Source organism: Oncorhynchus mykiss, chromosome 6 (genome assembly GCF_013265735.2).
Source record: "Oncorhynchus mykiss isolate Arlee chromosome 6, USDA_OmykA_1.1, whole genome shotgun sequence".
Taxonomy (NCBI): Eukaryota; Metazoa; Chordata; class Actinopteri; order Salmoniformes; family Salmonidae; genus Oncorhynchus; species Oncorhynchus mykiss.
The window spans coordinates 6983719-7003613 of record NC_048570.1 but is presented as its reverse complement, the minus strand read 5'-3'; the positions used below and the strand labels follow the sequence as shown (position 1 = coordinate 7003613).

At 42.0% G+C, this 19895-nt stretch overlaps 1 protein-coding gene across 1 annotated transcript; it reads right to left on the bottom strand.

Annotated features, from left to right (window-relative positions):
- Window positions 1-6842: 6842 nt before the first annotated feature.
- LOC118964823 (golgin subfamily A member 6-like protein 6) lies at window positions 6843-9126 on the bottom strand. Its single transcript, XM_036979310.1, has 3 exons — window positions 8421-9126; window positions 7290-7836; window positions 6843-7136 (listed from the first exon to the last, which is right to left on the bottom strand). Exons 1-3 carry the CDS (start codon window positions 9082-9084, stop codon window positions 7112-7114), a joined length of 1236 nt encoding a protein of 411 aa, XP_036835205.1. The 5' UTR covers window positions 9085-9126; the 3' UTR covers window positions 6843-7111.
- Between the last annotated feature and the right edge of the window lie 10769 nt (window positions 9127-19895).

Genomic DNA, 19895 nt, shown 5'->3' with positions numbered 1-19895 from the left:
ACCAGGGCTGGTAGATTAGCTCTAAACAGGGCTGGTAGATTAGCTCTTCAGTGCTCTAACCAGGGCTGGTAGATTCACTCTTCATTGCTCTAACCAGGGCTGGTAGATTAGCTCGTAATTGCTCTAAACCAGGGCTGTTAGATAGCTCTTCATTGCTCTAACCAGGGCGGTAGATTAGCTCTAAACAGGGCTGGTAGATTAGCTCTTCATTGCTCTAACCAGGGGCGGTAGATTAGCTCTAACCAGGGCGGGAGATTAGCTCTTCAGTGCTCTAACCAGGGCTGGTAGATTAGATCTCTAAACAGGGCTGGTAGATTAGCTCTTCATTGCTCTAACCAGGGCTGGTAGATTCACTCTTCATTGCTCTAACCGAGCTGGGTAGATTAGCTCGTAATTGCTTAAAACAGGGCTGTCAGATTAGTCTCTTCATTGCTCTAAACAGGGCTGGTAGATTAGCTCTTCATTGCTCTAACCAGGGCTGGTAGATTCACTCTCCATTGCTCTAACCAGGCTGGTAGTTAGCTCTTCATTGCTCTAACAGGGCTGGTAGATTAGCTCTTCATTGCTCTAAACAGGGCTGTAGATTAGCTCTTCATTGCTCTAAACCGGGCTGGTAGATTAGCTCTTCATTGCTCTAAACAGGGCTGGTAGATTAGCTTTTCATTGCTCTAAACAGGGCTGGTAGATTAGCTCTTCATTGCTCTAAACAGGGCTGGTAGATTAGCTCTTTGCTCTAAACAGGGCTGGTAGATTAGCTCTTCATTGCTCTAAACAGGGCTGGTAGATTAGCTCTTCATTGCTCTAAACAGGGCTGGTAGATTAGCTCTTCATTGCTCTAAACAGGGCTGGTAGATTAGCTCTTCATTGCTCTAAACAGGGCTGGTAGATTAGCTCTTCATTGCTCTAAACAGGGCTGGTACATTAGCTCTCCATTGCTCTAACCAGGGCTGGTAGATTAGCTCTTCATTGCTCTAACCAGGGCTGGTAGATTCGCTCTTCATTGCTCTAACCAGGGCTGGTAGATTAGCTCGTCATTACCTCTAAACAGGGCTGGTAGATTAGCTCTTCATTGCTCTAACCAGGGCTGGTAGATTAGCTCTTCATTGCTCTAACCAGGGCTGGTAGATTAGCTCTTCATTGCTCTAAACAGGGCTGGTAGATTAGCTCTTCATTGTTCTAAACAGGGTTGGTAGATTAGCTCTTCATTGCAGGAACCAGGGCTGGTAGATTAGCTCTTCATTGCAGGAACCAGGGCTTGTAGATTAGCTCTTCATTGCTCTAACCAGGGCTGGTAGATTAGCTATTCATTACTCTAACCAGGGCTGGTAGATTAGCTCTTCATTGCTCTAACCAGGGCTGGTAGATTAGCTCTTCATTGCAGGAACCAGGGCTTGTAGATTAGCTCTTCATTTGCTCTAACCAGGCTGGTAGATTAGCTCTTCATTGCTCTAACCAGGGCTGGTGAGATTAAGCTCTTCATTGCTCTACCAGGGGCTGGTAGATTAGCTCTTCATTGCTCTAACCAGGGCTTGGTAGATGAGTTCTTCATTGCTCTAACCAGGGCTGGTAGATTAGCTCTTCATTGCTCTAACCAGGGCTGGTAGATTAGCTCTTCATTGCTCTAAACAGGGCTGGTAGATTAGCTCTTCATTGTCTAAACAGGGTTGGTAGATTAGCTCTTCATTGCAGGGAACCAGGGCTGGTAGATTAGCTCTTCATTGCTCTAACCAGGGCTTGTAGATTAGCTCTTCATTGCTCTAACCAGGGCTGGTAGATTAGCTATTCATTACTCTAACCAGGGCTGGTAGATTAGCCCTTCATTTGCTCTAACCCAGGGCTGGTAGATTAGCTCTTCATTGCAGGAACCAGGGCTTGTAGATTAGCTCTTCATTGCTCTAACCAGGGCTGGTAGATTAGCTCTTCATTGCTCTAACCAGAGGCTGGTAGATTTAGCTCTTCATTGCTCTAACCAGGGCTGGTAGATTAGCTCTTCATTGCTCTGATCAGGGCTGGTAGATTAGCTCTTCATTGCTCCAACCGTATGAATATTATCCAAATGCATCAGAATCTCTCATGGCCTCACGTTTGAAAACAATTACTATCCCAGTCTTCTGATTATTTTAGAAATGTTATATATATTTTTCATTACCGTATTTTTTTAGGCCAGTTAGTATATACTAGCAACACACATAACCACCAAACCAGACAGGCAAATTCAGGGCAGCTAAAACAACCCAAGCCAAGGACAAATCGCCTTAAATCAACAGTTTTATAAAGAGCCATAGCTGAATGGAACTGTTTACCAAGCCATATTTCTCAGGCAAAAAGTAAACACCCCTTCAAGAAGAAAATAAAATAACATCTAATGCAATAGACCCTATGACTGGACAGGAAATAGAAAGCATCAACTGAATGTTACATGTGTTTCCTGTCAGGTGTTTTTAATTGTCTGTACTGTCTACTTGTTGAATGTTTGAAGTCTTGATTTGTGAATGTTTGTAATGTCTTGTTAATTGGTGTTGGACCCCAGGAAGATCAGCTGGAGTTACGGCGTTACCTAATGGGGATCCTAATAAAAATGACAAAGGACATGTTATATTGCAGAGGAGTCAACTATACACATCTATTTTAGACCATAGACCTTGTTCCACCCTATAAAAGTATCTGAGGAGAGCTGTGAGCCTGGGTGACTAAGAAGTGGGAGAAGAGGAACCTCAAAAGACAGAGAGAACATATCAGAGAGAGGCTGAGGAGGGCTATAAGATCATCAACAAAGGTAGGTCCTGTTTTCTCTCAGTTCATAACGTTTAATGACTCCAACCTAAGTGTATGTAAACTTGCGACTTCGACTGTATGTCCAGTCCTTTCTAGTGTGGCGGCAAATGAGTTGAACAGGAGAAGAGGATGAGGTTGGTGGTGGAGGAAGAGCAGTGGGGGTGGTGGGTAGAACAGCTGCAGTGACGTTGATTGGTTGATCTGGCTCATCACTTGTTGACCTAAAAGAAAGAAAGATTTAGACATTTGTTGGACATTGCCATAGTTCAACAGCTGAAAAGCCTTCATTAACATACTCCCAGAGATAGAAAGACATCCAGTATTCACTGAATGAAGGAGCCTATTTACAATTTCATTCATCAATTAAATAATGATACTATAGTACATCAATGACGTTATTATAGTAGACTATAGGCTACTCCTGTATCTACCTTCTACAATACCGTCATCATTGAATGAAGCAGCATACCTATCCACATTATAATGGTAGGTGTGGGGATGGTAGTGTGATAGGTGTGGGGATAGTAGCGATGGTAGGTGTAATTGGTAAGTGAGTGTTGGTAGGTGTGGTTGATGGTAGGTGGTGGTGATTGTAGGTGTGACGGTAGGTATGGTAGTGTGATTATGGTAAGTGTAGTGATGGTAAGTGTAGTGATGATAAGTGTAGTGATGGTAGGTGTGGTTATGGTAGATGTGATGATGGTAGGTGTGGTTATGGTAGATGTGATGATGGTAGTGTGGTGAAGTAATTATGGTATGGTTTTTGTGGTGATGGTAGGTGAGATAGGTGTGGTGATGGTAGGTGTATGGATGGTAGGTATGGTGGGTGTGGTGATGGTACGTGAGGTAGCTGTGGTTATGGTAGGTGTGGTGATAGTACGGTGTGATAGGTGTGGTGATGGATGGTTTGGTGAAGGTAGGCATGGTAGGTGTGTTAGGTTTTGTGATGTAGGTGTGAGAGACGTGGTGATGGTAGGTAAGTTTGGTAGGTTTGGTGATGATAGATATGGTAGGTATGGTGATTATAGGTGTGGTAGTTTGGGTAGGTAGTTGTGGTAGGTAGGTTTGGTAGGTGTGGTGATGGTAGGTGTGGTAAGTTTGATGATAATAGATGTGATAGTTGTGGTATAGGTGGATTGTAGGTGTGATAGTTGTGGTAGGTCGATGTGGTAGGTAGGTTTGGTAGTTGTGTTTGGTAGGTGTGGCAGTTTTGGTAGGTAGGTGTGTTAGTTGTGGTACATATATGTGGTGGTTGTGCTAGGTAGGTTGGTGATGGTAGGTTTTGTAGTTGTGGTGATGATAGGTGTGGTAGTTGTGTTAGTTGTGGTAGGTTGGTGTGGTGGTTGTGGTGATTAGGGTTGGGTGGTATCCATATTTTCATATTGTCATACCAATCCTTCTCTCATACCGGGGTTTAAAGTATTGCCAGCATAGCACATGAGGGGGTGCTAAAAACACAAGAAAAACCCTATTGCACTCTATTTCCAGAATGCTAACAAATTAGCACAAACTGATAGCAAATTCACATAGACGCTGTTAGCTACATGCTAACAACTGAAAACGAACAAACTAATTGCAAAGCAGTGGAGGCTGCTGAGGGGAAGACAACTCATAATAATGTCTAGAATGAAGTCAATGGAGTGGTATCAAACACATGGAAACATCTTTGATGTGTTTGAACCCACTCCATTGACTCCATTCCAACCATTATTATGAGCCATCGTCTCCTCAGCAGCTTCCACTGTTGCAAAGAAAGGCAAATCCAGCTCCTACGAACAGTAGGTTAACTGCCGTGTTCAGGGGAGGAATGGACAGATTTTTACCTTGTCAGCTCGGGGATTCTATCTAGCAACCTTTCGGTTACTGACCCAACACTCTAACCACTAGGATACCTGCAAATTATAGATAAAAAGTATTGGTGGTCATCAACCTTTCCAAATAAACACAAAAAGTTGGAAAATCGCAAATTCAACCAATGAGTGGTTTGGAAGGAATCAGTGGCTAACTTCAAGCTTAACAAAGCAATCACTAGCCTGCTATTCAGCATGACTCCTGAGTGGTTGGAAGCTTCTCTATAAATGATGTAATATGCCTGGGAGTGTCACGTTCTGACCTTAGTTCCTTTATTATGTCTTTGTGTTAGTTTGGTCAGGGCGTGAGTTGGGGTGGGTAGTCTATGTTATTTTTTTCTATGTAGTATTTATGTGTTTGGCCTGGTATGGTTCTCAATCAGAGACAGATGTCGTTTGTTGTCTCTGATTGAGAATCATACTTAGGTAGCCTGTTATTCCCATTTTAGAGGTGGGTGATTGTTTTCTGTCTCTGTGTCTTCACCAGACAGGATCTGTTTTGTTTTCGTTCGTTGTCCTTGTTATTTTGTTTTTTGTGTTCAATGTTAATAAATGATCAACATGGGACACGTATCACGCTGCATATTGGTCCGATCCTTCATACTCCTCGTCAGAGGAAGACGAATATCGTTACAGGGAGATATGTATACTGTATCTAAGAAAGTAATACTAAGTGTATGTTGTGTAGTAAGCTGTTAGTAGCCCATGTGCCTCACCCTAATAATGTTGTCCCTTTCCCCTCTCATAACTTAGCCTACTGCTCTGACTTGGTGGTGCACATGTAGACTATAGCCTGTTTAAGAGAAATGTAATCATTGAATATTGTACGAGCTTTCATTGTCTGCTTATATGCAGTTATGACTTGGTGTACAGGGAGAATACTGTAAGAATGGCCCATGTTCAAAATTCTGTCGCTGTACATTTCAAAAGTGCTGAACAAATGGTTATATTGACGACGTCCATCCTAGGTCTCTCATTGTCTTAATCTAAATTACAGATATCCTGTAGTCCACTCGTTGTCCCCTTGTGCCATAGTTTGTACTTCTCAATTGTCAGTAGAAACCACATTTGTTTAAGCAAGTCAGCCATATCAGCTATGTTTTTTAAAGGATTCTCTCCATGGTGCTGAAAAGATAGCTCTGCTATTGCGAAGCTTTATGTCGACCCTAACAGTTTGTGGGCAACCGTTTGTTTAAATTTATAGTGCAATTAATGTATTGTTTAGTGTTGTGTTGTGTAGTGGCTTTGCTGGCATTCATCTAAAACATTTTGGGGGAGTTTTCCCCACCAAGATGTACATGCTGCAATCACCACTGGGTGGGTGAATTATAACACACCAACCCTGTTACCTATAGATAGACAGTCTAGACATGTTTAAACTATTTACATGTGTTTGGTAAGCTTGCATTCCATTCCCCCTGTCACATGGGGATCTATGGTTGATTCTAGATGAAATAGTCAACTCTGTTACAGTCAACCCTGTCACTTTATTTGGCACTTAATAGACACTTACTATAGTATGTATTTGTTACTTTGAGATGGGAAAACATGTTTTATATTAAGTTGAACATGTGCTTTTTATGACGGAATGTTAGAAATAGGTGAAATATAAAGTTACACTCCCCAAAAGGTACTCAATTGGTGGAATGACCCGAGTACTGAACTGGAGGTGGGAGAGCTAACGATGCTTCTACTGTTGCTCTCTCCTCAGATTCTTAGAGAAGCTATTTCAATCTGATATTTCTCCTATGGTCTAAAATAGATGTGTATAGAGGACTCCTCTGTAATATAACATGTCACACATTGTATCAAACTGATGGAATGTTAGGTGTCTCATTGAAAGTCTAACATCTACCATGACTACTGGATGTTTCAATTCTAATAAATAACAAAACAATCCACACCGTAACAACAATATTGCTTTTTTAATAAATGCTTTTATTAAAGAGTAAAACTTTGCAAACAAAAATGACATCATCAAACATCACTGGCCTGACTTGAGCAGCTCTGCCCGGGGATGGAGCCAGCAACTTAGCTGCTACCGGTCCGGTCCAGGCTACCTGCAGACCTCCTCCCAGACCTCCTTTTCAGAACCTCCCCTTAACAGGAGAGGTGGTGGAAATGATCAGAGTTGCATTCAACTTTGAATACAGATGAGAAACTCTGGTCTGTGGAGCCACTGGTCTGAGGGGAGGACTTCTGTTGAAACTATTTCCATTTTTGGGATATTTTCTAGGACTGTAGAGGTGGTAAGCAGAGATGAATTTAACTAGGATACAGATGAGAGTCTCTGTTCTTGGGAGGAGGGTCACTGACCTTCGATGGTTTGTTGCCTGATAAAGAGGATACTTGCTGGCTTGAGGAGACTATAATGTTTTGAGGAGGAAATGTGGCTCGATGACTTAAAGAGGAGGAGGAATTATTGGGCGACACTTTTAATTACCAACGTAACATTAGTGGAACTGTGGCTTCATCGAGTTCCAGCTCTAGGCAGACAGCACGTCAGGAAGGCTGTAAGACATCACAGAGACAGGTAAGTATCTATATATTTACATGTGTGTTGCATGTACACTAAACCCTCACATTTGGATAATGTCACTTTTTAAAGTGATGACATGTATATTAACAGTGTAAAACATGAATAGATGTTTAAACATTCTTTACCTCATCCTAATTTTCTTCCAGATGCTTGGCTTTTTCTTTGTCTTGGATATTCGCTCTGATGTTTCAGCCTCTTCTGGAGCTTCTAGCTGCTGGCTGTCTGGCCCCCCCTGATGGTTCTCTGGCCCCTCCTGCTGGTTCTCTGAACTCCCCTCCTGGTTCTCTGCCCATGCCTGTTGCCTCCTTGGCCTTTCCTGGTGGCCATCAGCAGATCCAGTGGGCTCTTGGCTTACTTGTTGGCCATTGGCCCACCCGGGCAACTCCTGACCGTGGTTGTAATCGTGGCTGTGTTGGGTGGTTAGACACCGGGTGTTGATTTGAGCATCAGCCTCCAGATTCATCTGCTCCAGGTAGTTTTCCTTCATCCTCTCCCTCTCCTCCTTCAGTTGTTGATGAGTCTGTTTTTTAAGCAGGGACCGCTCTCTCCACTGCTTATTGAAATCCTCCATCTTCTTCCTTCTCTCCTCAGCCTTCAGCAGCTCCTTCCTCTTCTCCCTCTCTCTCTCTGCCCGGGTCATGGTGGATGTTAGCCTTGTGTGTCCAGGGATGGCTGGGAGGGGAGAAGAAGTAGAGTTCACATTCAACTTAGTGGATCTGGTATCAACTTAAATGTAATGGACACAGGGAATGAAGAATAGAAAACACAATTGGATCTCACTGATTATTTACTCTTTTCAGTTGAGCAAGGCATGGAATTTGTGAATTAAGTGCAATAATCCCCATCCCAAATTGACCTGGCCCTAAGTTGAACATGTGTCCAGAATGGCACCTATTCTTTGTATAGTGCCAGGGCTTATGTGATCGCTTAGGGCCCCATGGCCACTAGTAGCCCCCGGATCCCCCCAAAACACGTTTTTGTGTGTGTGTTTTTAGGAACTCTTTCTGGGTCTCTACTTAGTCTTGAGAGTTAGACTAGTAGATGACACAAGGTACCATTTAAAAACGTGGTTGTTATCAGCAGTATTTTTCTTGTTATGTCAGTCAGTCACTCAATGAGCCATGTCAGCTAACATATTCTTTGGACAGTAGTTTTATATTGAAACAATGATGCGACATGATGACTGGTGTGGAACTTATGTGTGTAGAGGAGACTAAAGAGGATAATGTCATAAGTAGAGGGAAAACAGGTCTTACCTATGTGGACGATCTTATGGCCCTCCTCAGCCTCTCTCTGATACGTTCTCTCTATCTTTCTGAGGTTCCTCTTCTCCCATTTTTTATTCACCCAGCCCACGGCTCTCCTTCGGATACTTTTATCGGGTGGGAGAATGTCCTCCTTGTCATCTTCTTTTTCCTCCTCCTCTAAGTCACCCCTCTTGTACTCAAGGATCTCCCTTCTTTCCTCTTCCACCATCTCCTCTCTTTTTTTTGCCTGTATTATTTTTTCTCTCTCTCTGATTAAAGATAAAAGGCATTTAATGGCTTTCTTTCTCTCCTCCTCTCTCTCTTCCTCTCTCTGCCTCTCCTCCTCTCTTAGTCTCAACATTTCTTTCTGTCTAGCAATTTCAATCTCTCGTTTTTTATCCTGCTCCTCTTGTTGTCTTGCCCTCTCCTGTTTTCTTTCCATCTCCAGCCGTCTTTCCTCCTTCTCCCTCCTGATTTGTTGTCCTCTTTCTATGTGTTCTCGCTCCCCCTTCAACACTTCTAACCTCCTCTCTTTACGCCTATTGAAGACTTCCCGTGCTTTTGCTTTAACATTAACTACTACATGTTTCTTCATGCTTACTTCCTTTCCTCTCTCTTCTCTTTCCCTGTACTCTTCCTCTGCTTCCTTAATCACTTCCTGCTTTTCTTCCATCTCTCTCTCCTGTTCTATCTCCAGTTCATTCTGTCCCTCAATTTCCCCCCCCAAAAAATTCTGCCCCTCCTTTCTGCTTCCTGCTTCCTCCCTTTCTCTCATAATCATCTTTTCTTTCTCCATCTCTTTCTGTTGCTGATCTTTTAATTCCATCTCTCTCTGATTGTCATTGTCTTTCTCCCTTTCTTTCTCCTTCTCCTTTTGTTTCTGTCTCTCCTCTTGTTGTTGTCGTCTGTGTATCTCTTCTATCTCTCTCTGTCTCTTGTTCTCCCTCTCTCTTCCCTCCTCCATGTCAATTTGCTTCTGTTTCCATATATTTTCTTCTTCTTGATCACTCTCAAACATGATCTTTCTCTCCTCTTGCTGTTGTCGTCTTTCTTTCTCTCCAATCTCTCTCTGTCTCTCTTTCTCTTCGATCGCTCTCTGTCTCTCTTCTTCTCTTTCTTCCTCTTCCATCTCTATTTGCTTCTGTTGACATCTTTCTTCTTCATTCTCTCTTTTGATCTCTCTCTGTCTCTCTTCTTCTCTTTCTTCCTCTTCCATCTCTATTTGCTTCTGTTTAAATAGTTGTTCTTCATTCTCTCTTTCAATCTCTTTCTGTCTCACTTCTCTTTCCATGTTTTTCTGTCTCTTCTCCATTCTCTTTCTTTTGATCTCTCTCTGTCTCTCTTTCTCCCTCTCTCGTTCTTCCTCTTCCATCTCTATTTGCTTCTGTTTACATCTTTCTTCTTCGTGCTCTCTTTCAATCTCTTTCTGTCTCTCTTCTTTTCTTTCGATATGTTTTTGTCTCTTTTCCATTATCTTTCTTTTGATCTCTCTCTGTCTCTTCTCCCTCTCTCGTTCTTCCTCTTCCATCTCTATTTGCTTCTGTTTACATCTTTCTTCTTCGTGCTCTCTTTCAATCTCTCTCTGTCTCTCTTCTTCTCTTTCTTTCTCTTCCATCTCTATTTTCTTCTGTTTACATCTTTCTTCTTCATTCTCTCTTTCAATCTCTTTCTGTCTCTCTTCTTCTCTTTCGATATGTTTTTGTCTCTTTTCCATTATCTTTCTTTTGATCTGTCTCTGTCTCTCTTTCTCCCTCTCTCTTTCTTCCTCTTCCATCTCTATGTGCTTCTGTTTGCGTCTCTCCTCTTCTTCTTCTCTCTCCATCTCCTTCTTCTTCTCATCTTCTTCTTGTCTCTGTTTTGGTATTTTCTCCATTCTCTTTCTTTCTACCTCTTTCTGTTTGTTGTGCTCACCCTCCATCTTCTCCTCCATGTCCATTTGGTTCTGTTTCCATTTATATTTGTCTGTTTCCATATTTTCTAATTCTATCTGCTGTTCCTTGATTTTCTTGAAGACTTCCTCCAATTCAGACGTATTTTTGTCATTGATGAGGGCTGTCTCCATCTCCATCTCTCTCTCCACTCTATTTTTCATCTCCTCTTCACTTCGTCTCCAATCATTTTCTCTCTCTCTGTCTCTATCAAATGGTCTCTCTGGTTCAGTCTCGTCTTTCAATCTAATCTCTTCTTTCAGTCTCTCAACCTCTCTCTCTCTAACTCTTTTACCTTTTCGTTGACCAGTTTGACTTTCTCATTCTCTGCAATACGCATGTCTCTTTCTCTTTCAAATATGATTTCCTTCTCAATCTCTTTCAATCTCTCAATCTCTCGTTCTAACGCTTTTATCGTTTCTTCTGCCTGTTCCACTTTCTTCTTCATTTCTTGTTTTTCCAATTCTGCTTTTCTCTCACTTTCCATTTCCCTTTCTCTCTCTTTTTCCCTCTCTCTTTCCCTCTCTCTTCCTGTTTCAATAGGTTTGTTGTTCCAGGCCAGTCTTGGTCGCTGCTCCTCCATGACTTTCTGCCATAGCCTCAATCTCTCAATCTCTTGCTTCATTTTAAAAGGTTAAATTAGTGATAATCTATTACCAAGACATACTTTCAAAGGATTTGCAGAGAATGATACACAGAAATACAACCTAGAGCTAGGTAATTGAATCAAACACTGGACAACATCAATAGCAGGGTCATGTTGATCAATTCATCTGGACAATTCATTGTCAATTAATGTATTGACATGGTTTGAAGAAATTATGAGACATTTTATGGAATCAATTATGTCCACAATGTGTACAAATACAAACACACAACCTTCTTGCCCATTCAGTTAGGGGTTTGAGAAATTCCTGTTACAATTTGTGTGATGTTACAACAATGTTGCCTCTGATGTTTATGCTTGTAGAAATTACTCCTACAAATGATGCTTCACTAATGCAACTATTTACAACCTGCACAGATACAGTTATCAACAACAACAACAGTAATGACGTTAATAAGGAAGTGGATATTCAACCGGCAGAAGAAAGGCATAGGGGTTGAGATAAATGAAGGTTAGGTTCAGGACCTAGGGTTGGGTTAAGGTAAAGGTTAGGTATAGTTTCAGTGAGGTTAAGGTAAGGGTTAAGGAAAGGAATAAAAGTTAACATTGGGTTAGCGTACCGCTGTCTGCCACTATTCATTTTCAGCTGGGTAAATATACACTGCCTTTTAATAATAACAATGACATGTCTTACGTGGGCCAGTTGTAGGTCCACCATCAGTAGATCCAGCAGTTGTTTGAGTCTGTGGATCTCCTGCAGTTTTCTCTGGTACTCCATTGCTTCTGTGGCTCTCTCTGCTTCCCTCTGTCTCTCTGCTTCTCTCTGTCTCTCTGCTTCTCTCTGTCTCTCTGCCTCCCTCTGTCTCTCTGCTTCCCTCTCTCTCTCTGCCTCCCTCTGTCTCTCTGCTTCTCTCTGTCTCTCTGCTTCTCTCTGTCTTTCTGCATCTCTCTGGCTCTCTGCCTCCCTCTGGCTCTCTGCCTCTCTCTGTCTCTCTGCTTCTCTCTGTCTCTCCGCCTCTCTCTCTCTCTCTGCATCTCTCTCTCTCTCTGCCTCTCTCTGGCTCTCTTCCTCCCTCTGGCTCTCTGCCTCCCTCTGGCTCTCTGCCTCCCTCTGGCTCTCTGCCTCCCTCAGTCTCAGGATCCCAGCCTTCCACTCTTTCATGATACCCCTTTCTACTCTTCTTCTCCTCTTTTCGTCTTTTAAAAGGGCTCGGAGATGGTCTGTCTCAGACTCTAATTGTTCAATGATCTTGTCCTTCTCTGTTCCACCATTCCTCTTCTTCTTTTCCTCCTCCCAGAGGCACACTTGAAGTCTTCCCATCTCCTTCTTCTGATTTCGGATCGTTCGATCCTTCCCCATCAACTCAAGCATGTGGGCTTCCTTCTCTGTACAGGTCTTCTTCTCTTCTCTCGGGAAGTAAACCTCCATCTCTGCCTGCTTGTAGCTGGGAGCAAAGGAATGTCAACACATTATTTAGGAAGTGAACTCAGACAATTTACTACAATATTAAAATAATAATTTAACTTCTGCTCAATTAATAATACTTTAATACTTTAATAATAATCAATTAATACTTTAATAACACAAATCACACAACTGTGACTTACAGTACGTGAATGTGATGAGTTGACTGTCCATGATGGCCAGAGGTGGGTAATGTGTCACTCTGGTCCAGGACGTTACGTACAGCTTGCAGACACTGAGCCTTCCTTCAGCAAGCCGCACATAATGCCCTGTACCAGAGCTAGGTTATGTGATGAATGACTTACAGACTGTTCCACATGATAGGAGGGGGTAAGAAGACAGTCCCAGTAGGAGACGGAGATCGTCCAGAAGAAGAAGAGGTGTCCATCTCGTCAGAGACTTCAGGAAAGGTCTACACGTTTTATTTCTGGAAAATAAAGAGATGCCTTCGTTCAGCAACAATGTGTGTTTCTATGTTTCTGTCACTAGATGGTGCCATTGTACACAACATTTACTCACCAGGTCAGTGAATTCAGAAACAGTCTTCAGAGTTGAGTCCTCAAGCTCTAGCCTACAACCCATCATGCATCAGCACAACTAATATAATAATATCTCATCACAGTACACCTGGATTGTGTTCACAAAGTGTTTCAGGGTAGGAGTGCTGATCTAGGATCAGGTTGCCTCCTGTCCATCAAAACGTATTCAGTTTAATTTAAAAGACCAAACTGATTATTGATCAGCACTCCTTCTATGAGACTTTGTGAATATGAGCCTATGTGAAAGAACCTTTCTGGCATATGCTGGCTAGACAGTACACAGACAATTCAGATAGTCCGACAGACAGACAGAAGAGTAGATACAGATGGAGTGATTGATAGCAACAGAAATAACGAAGCGGATGGTTAATGTATTGTAAACTTTTGTAAATATTTGACTCACCTCAAATCACACGTGTCAAACCTCAGTTTTAGTGTTGAACCGAATAATATCCTCGGCATTAACTTTCTCTGGTCTGGAGCTGTATTGTTGCGTCATTTGGAACGCTTGAGCGTCATAATCCGTTCACCGCGCCTGCTTGATTGACAGCTAGGGGTTCTCCTGCGCATCAGTGTCCAAAAGTCGATAATGTTTAGCTACTCATAATTGATCAAGTCATTAATAACTATTTTCACTTGACTTTTATTTCGTGTATTTTTGCCAAAGGTTATTTGGAATTCTATGTTGTGTGATTTGTCTTTGTATGGGCCTAAAGTTCAATGAAATACAAACAGCAACCATAGCCTACAAACATTTCCCACACAAATACAAATGTGGGTGTTTAGTGAGAATACAAAATAATAACATTACAGCCATAACTGTACAAACAAACATACAATCACAACTCTCTCCCCACTATTTATTGTTTCTGCAGTGAGGATTCACCCCCTTTAGATAATGATGTTGTAATTTATCTACAGAAAAACGTTGTTCTGATCTCAACAAGCAGTAGTAGCAGTTTGCAAATCATAGAGACAGAGGAATGGCTCTTTCACCGATGCAATTCGGTTCCCGAGGTTCAACAAAAAGAACCGTTCAAAAAGAGCCGTTCGTTCGTGAACGACACATCACCACACTGTAGTTCTCCACCATTTCGTATCGTGAGCTGGAGGAGCGTTCGTCCAACTTCTCATCCAAATAAATGGCAGAGGCGCATCATCCATCCGCTGAACTCCCAAGGGACTGGGAGGATAGTTCACGATGCAACAAGCGTTTGGGGAGGACATTCATTGTAACGCAATGACTGTTTTTAAATTATTGAGGGACTCTTGCTCCAGGGGAAATCTCAGCAGCGATGTCTCTGCTGTGCGTCAGAGGTGGGATCTTTTCCTTCTTCACTATGCTTATTATACTGTACATATCGGTCACATTAATGACATTGCACTCAGGAAAGTTGTCTGTAGGCTATTGGGGAGATGCGCATAGCCCGTTGAGTTGTCACGTTCCAGTCCAAACATGACCTGGGATGTGAGAAGGGAGCTATTCTATAACACATGTAGATGACATGTTGTCTTTATATGTAGATTATATTTTGGTTTTATATTTCATATTTGATTGATGATTAGGCCTATGACTTTTGATTCCACTTTGGCAACCTTGCACCATATTGTCCTCTCTTGCTATATCTTAAACTTTATGCCCTTGTGCAGATCTTCTCTCTAAACAATATTCATTATAGTTTGAATGAGTTGAGTAAACTTCACTGTTGTTAGCTTCTCAGTCTGTACTGTACTGTCCCTGGAAGACTCTCCACATAGTTCACCTAGATCCAGTCCACTTTGTACCACTGGTCAACTAATCATCCAAACCTCTGATTAGTGAATCAGGTGTGCTGGTGGTGGAATACATGATATGAACTGGTTAGGGGACAGGTTTGAGAAGGGAAAGACTAAATGGACTTTTCTGACCAACATCCCATTGACAGCCCATCTGGCCAAAACTTAAAAAGGACTCTAACCTTAACCCTAACATTAACCAAACCCTTAAGCCTTAAAGGTAGTCTCATCAGTCATCAGACTGTAGTTTCTCCCTGTATGTCCAGTAAATCTCCTCTCATCATGGGTGTGATTCAGACTGTAGTTTCTCCCTGTGTGTCCAGTAAACCTCCTCTCATCATGGGTGTGATTCAGACTGTAGTTTCTCCCTGTGTGTCCAGTAAACCTCCTCTCATCATGGGTGTGATTCAGACTGTAGTTTCTCCCTGTGTGTCCAGTAAACCTCCTCTCATCATGGGTGGGATTCAGGCTGAAGCTGGAGAGGCCAGTAGCAACCACCCTGACCACTTTATTACTAGTTGGGGCTGGATAGTATCTCTAGAGTTACAGTAAGGCATTTCCATGTAAAATGAATGTCTATTAGGTATTGGTTGTGAAATTGTTAGATATTACTTGTTAGATATTGCTGTACTTTCAGAACTAGAAGCACAAGCATTTCGCTACAGTCGCAATAACATTTGCTAACCATGTGTTGTGAAGAGTAAAATTTGATTTGATTTGAGCACCAACGCATCGTTCATAGGAGCATGTGTAATTGGGTGTCAAATGAAATCTAAGAGTGTATATTTTTGGTAAATGTAATTCTAGATACATTTTTCAACCAGTGAAGGCTTTGATTTCTGGGTCAACAGATGGAAAAGGGATCTTAGAAAACATCACCAGAAAAAGTCTAAAAAGGTCCAATATCCAATATCAGAACTACATAAAAACAGAATCATGTTGACATAAAGACCCCTGACTACTAATATCAACACTTACATTTGGTTTTGGAGAAATCATTAACCTTCTTTAAGTTTCAGAAATATTACCTTGTGCCTTGTAATTCCGTTACCAAAAACCCACATAACTTCAAGATATTTTCACATTTGTCATTGTGAGGAGGGGGATAATGAAAGTTCACAGAAGTAATGGTGGGGCTAACAATTAGTTCTAGTGATTTTTCTGATGTATATTTTTTGGGTGAATTATTAAGTGATTAAAATTCGTAATTCCGTTACCAAAATGCTAGTGGAATTACCAAGAAATCTGTAACCGAATTACTGCAACTGAATTGGCTGATATGGGAAATCATAATAGTCACAAACCACAATTGGGTCACCTGGTACGGTCCTCCTTTCCACTGGCATATTGTTCAGCTCATAACAGTTTTCTTTCTCTTCTCTGGTGGTCAAATCAAGAGTGTTAAAACATTCTGTCTGGACAATCTCTCTCTGCATGCTGAGAGTGTTTGGTGCATGCTGGGAATTGTATGAGTGAGTGTTGTGTAGAGTTACATATCCTGCTTTTTCTTTTACATTTATTTTTCTTGGTGGTGTCTTTTTTCTCTTCCTATGCATCATTGAGGTTATCAGTATTTTTATTTAGTTGTTGTGGTAGAATTAAGTACATTGTTTTTCGTGTTGAAATTGGCTTTGGCGGGGGTGGCGACCCACATGGGGATGCCGTCCCTGTCACTTCAGCACGGCTTCAGGTGTGTTACTGAAGCTACTGTCACTGTGGAGGAGATTCTGGTCGCCGTAGGAGAGAAGGTGGGATATGAGAATGTTGCTTATGCGTCACGGATGAATAAACGGGTGGTGGTTTTGCTTAAAGAAGAGAGTCTTGTAGATCGTATGGTTGAGCATGGTGTACTTCTTAAAGAAGAGCGTCTTGTTGATCGTATGGTTGAGCATGGCGTACTTCTTAAAGAAGAGAGTCTTGTAGATCGTATGGTTGAGCATGGCGTACTTCTTAAAGAAGAGTGTCTTGTAGATCGTATGGTTGAGCATGGCATACTTCTTAAAGAAGAGTGTTTGTAGATCGTATGGTTGAGCATGGCGTACTTCTTAAAGAAGAGAGTCTTGTAGATCGTATGGTTGAGCATGGCGTACTTCTTAAAGAAGAGTGTCTTGTAGATCGTATGGTTGAGCATGGCGTACTTCTTAAAGAAGAGTGTCTTGTAGATCGTATGGTTGAGCATGGCATACTTCTTAAAGAAGAGTGTTTGTAGATCGTATGGTTGAGCATGGTGTACTTCTTAAAGAAGAGAGTCTTGTAGATCGTATGGTTGAGCATGGCGTACTTCTTAACCTTTCTGGTCTCCCCATCCCGGATCCGGGATCGTGAATACAGACTCAAGCTCATTACCATAACGCAACGTTAACTATTCATGAAAATCGCAAATGAAATGAAATAAATATGCTAGCTCTCAAGCTTAGCCTTTTGTTAACAACACTGTCATCTCAGATTTTCAAAATATGCTTCTCAACCATTGCAAAACAAGCATTTGTGTAACAGTATTGATGCCTAACGTAGCATTTAGCATTAGCATTCAGCTGGCAACATTTACACAAAAAAACAGAAAAGCATTCAAATAAAATCATTTACCTTTGAAGAACTTCAGATGTTTTCAATGAGGAGACTCTCAGATAGCAAATGTTCAGTTTTTCCTGAAAGATTATTTGTTTAGGACAAATCGCTCCGTTTTCTGCGTCACGTTTAGCTATGAAAAAACCCCTGTATCCAGGATTGTGTAAATCTATCAGCAAGCTCATTAGCATAACACAACGTTAACTATTCATGAAAATCGCAAATGAAATGAAATAAATATGCCATCTCTCAAGCTTAGCCTTTTGTAAACAACACTGTCATCTCAGATTTTCAAAATATGCTTCTCAACCATAGGAAAACAATCATTTGTGTAAAAGTAGCTAGCTAGCGTTAGCATTTAGCGTTAGCATTTAGCGTTAGCATTTAGCGTTAGCATTTAGCGTTAGCATTAGCGTTAGCATCCAGCACGCAACATTTCAACAAAAACATAAAAGCCTTCAAATAAAATCATTTACCTTTGAAGAACTTCTGATGTTTTCAATGAGGATACTCTCAGTTAGATAGCAGATGCTCAGTTTTTCCAAAAAGATTCTTTGTGTATTAGAAATAGCTCCGTTTTATACATCACATTTGGCTACCAAAAAAAATCAGAAAATTCAGTCCTCAAAACGCGAACTTTTTTCCAAATTAACTCCATAATATCGACTGAAAACATGGCAAACGTTGTTTAGAATCAATCATCAAGGTGTTTTTCACATATCTCTTCATTGATACATCGTTCTTGGACACATGGTTTCTCCCCTATATCAAATGGAAAGGTACGAGCAGCTGGCAATTGCGCACCGAATTCCACGCAGGACACCAGGCGGACACTTGGAAAATGTAGTCTCTTATGGTCAATCTTCCAATGATATGCCTACAAATACGTCACAATGCTGCTAAGACCTTGGGCGAACGACAGAAAGTGTAGGCTCATTCCTTGCGCAATCACAGCCATATAAGGAGACAATGGAAAACAGAGCTTCAGAAATTCTGCTAATTCCTGGTTGATGCATCATCTTGGTTTCGCCTGTAGAATGAGTTCTGGGGCACTTACAGACAAAATCTTTGCAGATTCTGAAACTGAAAGAATATGCATAGTCGAGCATCTTTTCGTGACAAAATATCGCGCTTAAAACGGGAACGTTTTTTATCCAAAAATGAAATAGCGCCCCTAGAGATCTAACAGGTTAAAGAAGAGTGTCTTGTAGATCGTATGGTTGAGCATGGTGTACTTCTCAAAGAAGAGAGTCTTGTAGATCGTATGGTTGAGCATGGTGTACTTCTTAAAGAAGAGAGTCTTGTAGATCGTATGGTTGAGCATGGCGTACTTCTTAAAGGAATGTTTATTCAAGTTACGCCGCTTTTCTCTCCGTCAACAAGGGTAACGATTTCGAATGTACCGCCGTTTATACCCAATGAGCTGTTGGAGCGCGAGTTATTGCGGTTTGGGAAGTTCTCAAGTTCAATTAAGATTGTCCAGTTGGGTTTCAATCACCCGGCATTGAAACAGGTTAGGTCGTTTCAAACACCCGGAGTTGAAACAGGTTAGGTCGTTTCATCACCCGGCGTTGAAACAGGTTAGGTCGTTTCATCACCCGGCGTTGAAACAGGTTAGGTCATTTCATCACCCGGCGTTGAAACAGGTTAGGTCGTTTCATCACCCGGCGTTGAAACAGGTTAGGTCGTTTCAAACACCCGGCGTTGAAACAGGTTAGGTCGTTTCAAACACCCGGCGTTGAAACAGGTTAGGTCGTTTCAAACACCTGGCGTTGAAACAGGTTAGGTCGTTTCATCACCCGGCGTTGAAACAGGTTAGGTCGTTTCAAACACCCGGCGTTGAAACAGGTTAGGTCGTTTCAAACACCCGGAGTTAAAACAGGTTAGGTCGTTTCAAACACCCGGCGTTGAAACAGGTTAGGTCGTTTCAAACACCCGGCGTTGAAACAGGTTAGGTCGTTTCATCACCCGGCGTTGAAACAGGTTAGGTCGTTTCAAACACCCGGTGTTGAAACAGGTTAGGTCGTTTCATCACCCGGCGTTGAAACAGGTTAGGTCGTTTCAAACACCCGGAGTTGAAACAGGTTAGGTCGTTTCAAACACCCGGCGTTGAAACAGGTTAGGTCGTTTCAAACACCCGGCGTTGAAACAGGTTAGGTCGTTTCATCACCCGGCGTTGAAACAGGTTAGGTCGTTTCAAACACCTGGCGTTGAAACAGGTTAGGTCGTTTCATCACCCGGCGTTGAAACAGGTTAGGTCGTTTCAAACACCCGGCGTTGAAACAGGTTAGGTCGTTTCAAACACCCGGAGTTAAAACAGGTTAGGTCGTTTCAAACACCCGGCGTTGAAACAGGTTAGGTCGTTTCAAACACCCGGCGTTGAAACAGGTTAGGTCGTTTCATCACCCGGCGTTGAAACAGGTTAGGTCGTTTCAAACACCCGGCGTTGAAACAGGTTAGGTCGTTTCATCACCCGGCGTTGAAACAGGTTAGGTCGTTTCAAACACCCGGAGTTGAAACAGGTTAGGTCGTTTCAAACACCCGGAGTTGAAACAGGTTAGGTTGTTTCAAACACCCGGAGTTGAAACAGGTTAGGTCGTT

Bases quoted from the DNA above. Each gene is read 5' to 3' on its own strand.
- LOC118964823 (XM_036979310.1), bottom strand. From the start codon at position 9,084: ATGGAAGAAAAGCAGGAAGTGATTAAGGAAGCAGAGGAAGAGTACAGG. The intron at 7,837-8,420 runs GTAAGACCTGTT...CTCCCCTCCCAG, and splicing joins CCATAAGATCGTCCACATAG to CCATCCCTGGACACACAAGG. The intron at 7,137-7,289 runs GTAAAGAATGTT...GATGTCTTACAG, and splicing joins TGGAAGAAAATTAGGATGAG to CCTTCCTGACGTGCTGTCTG.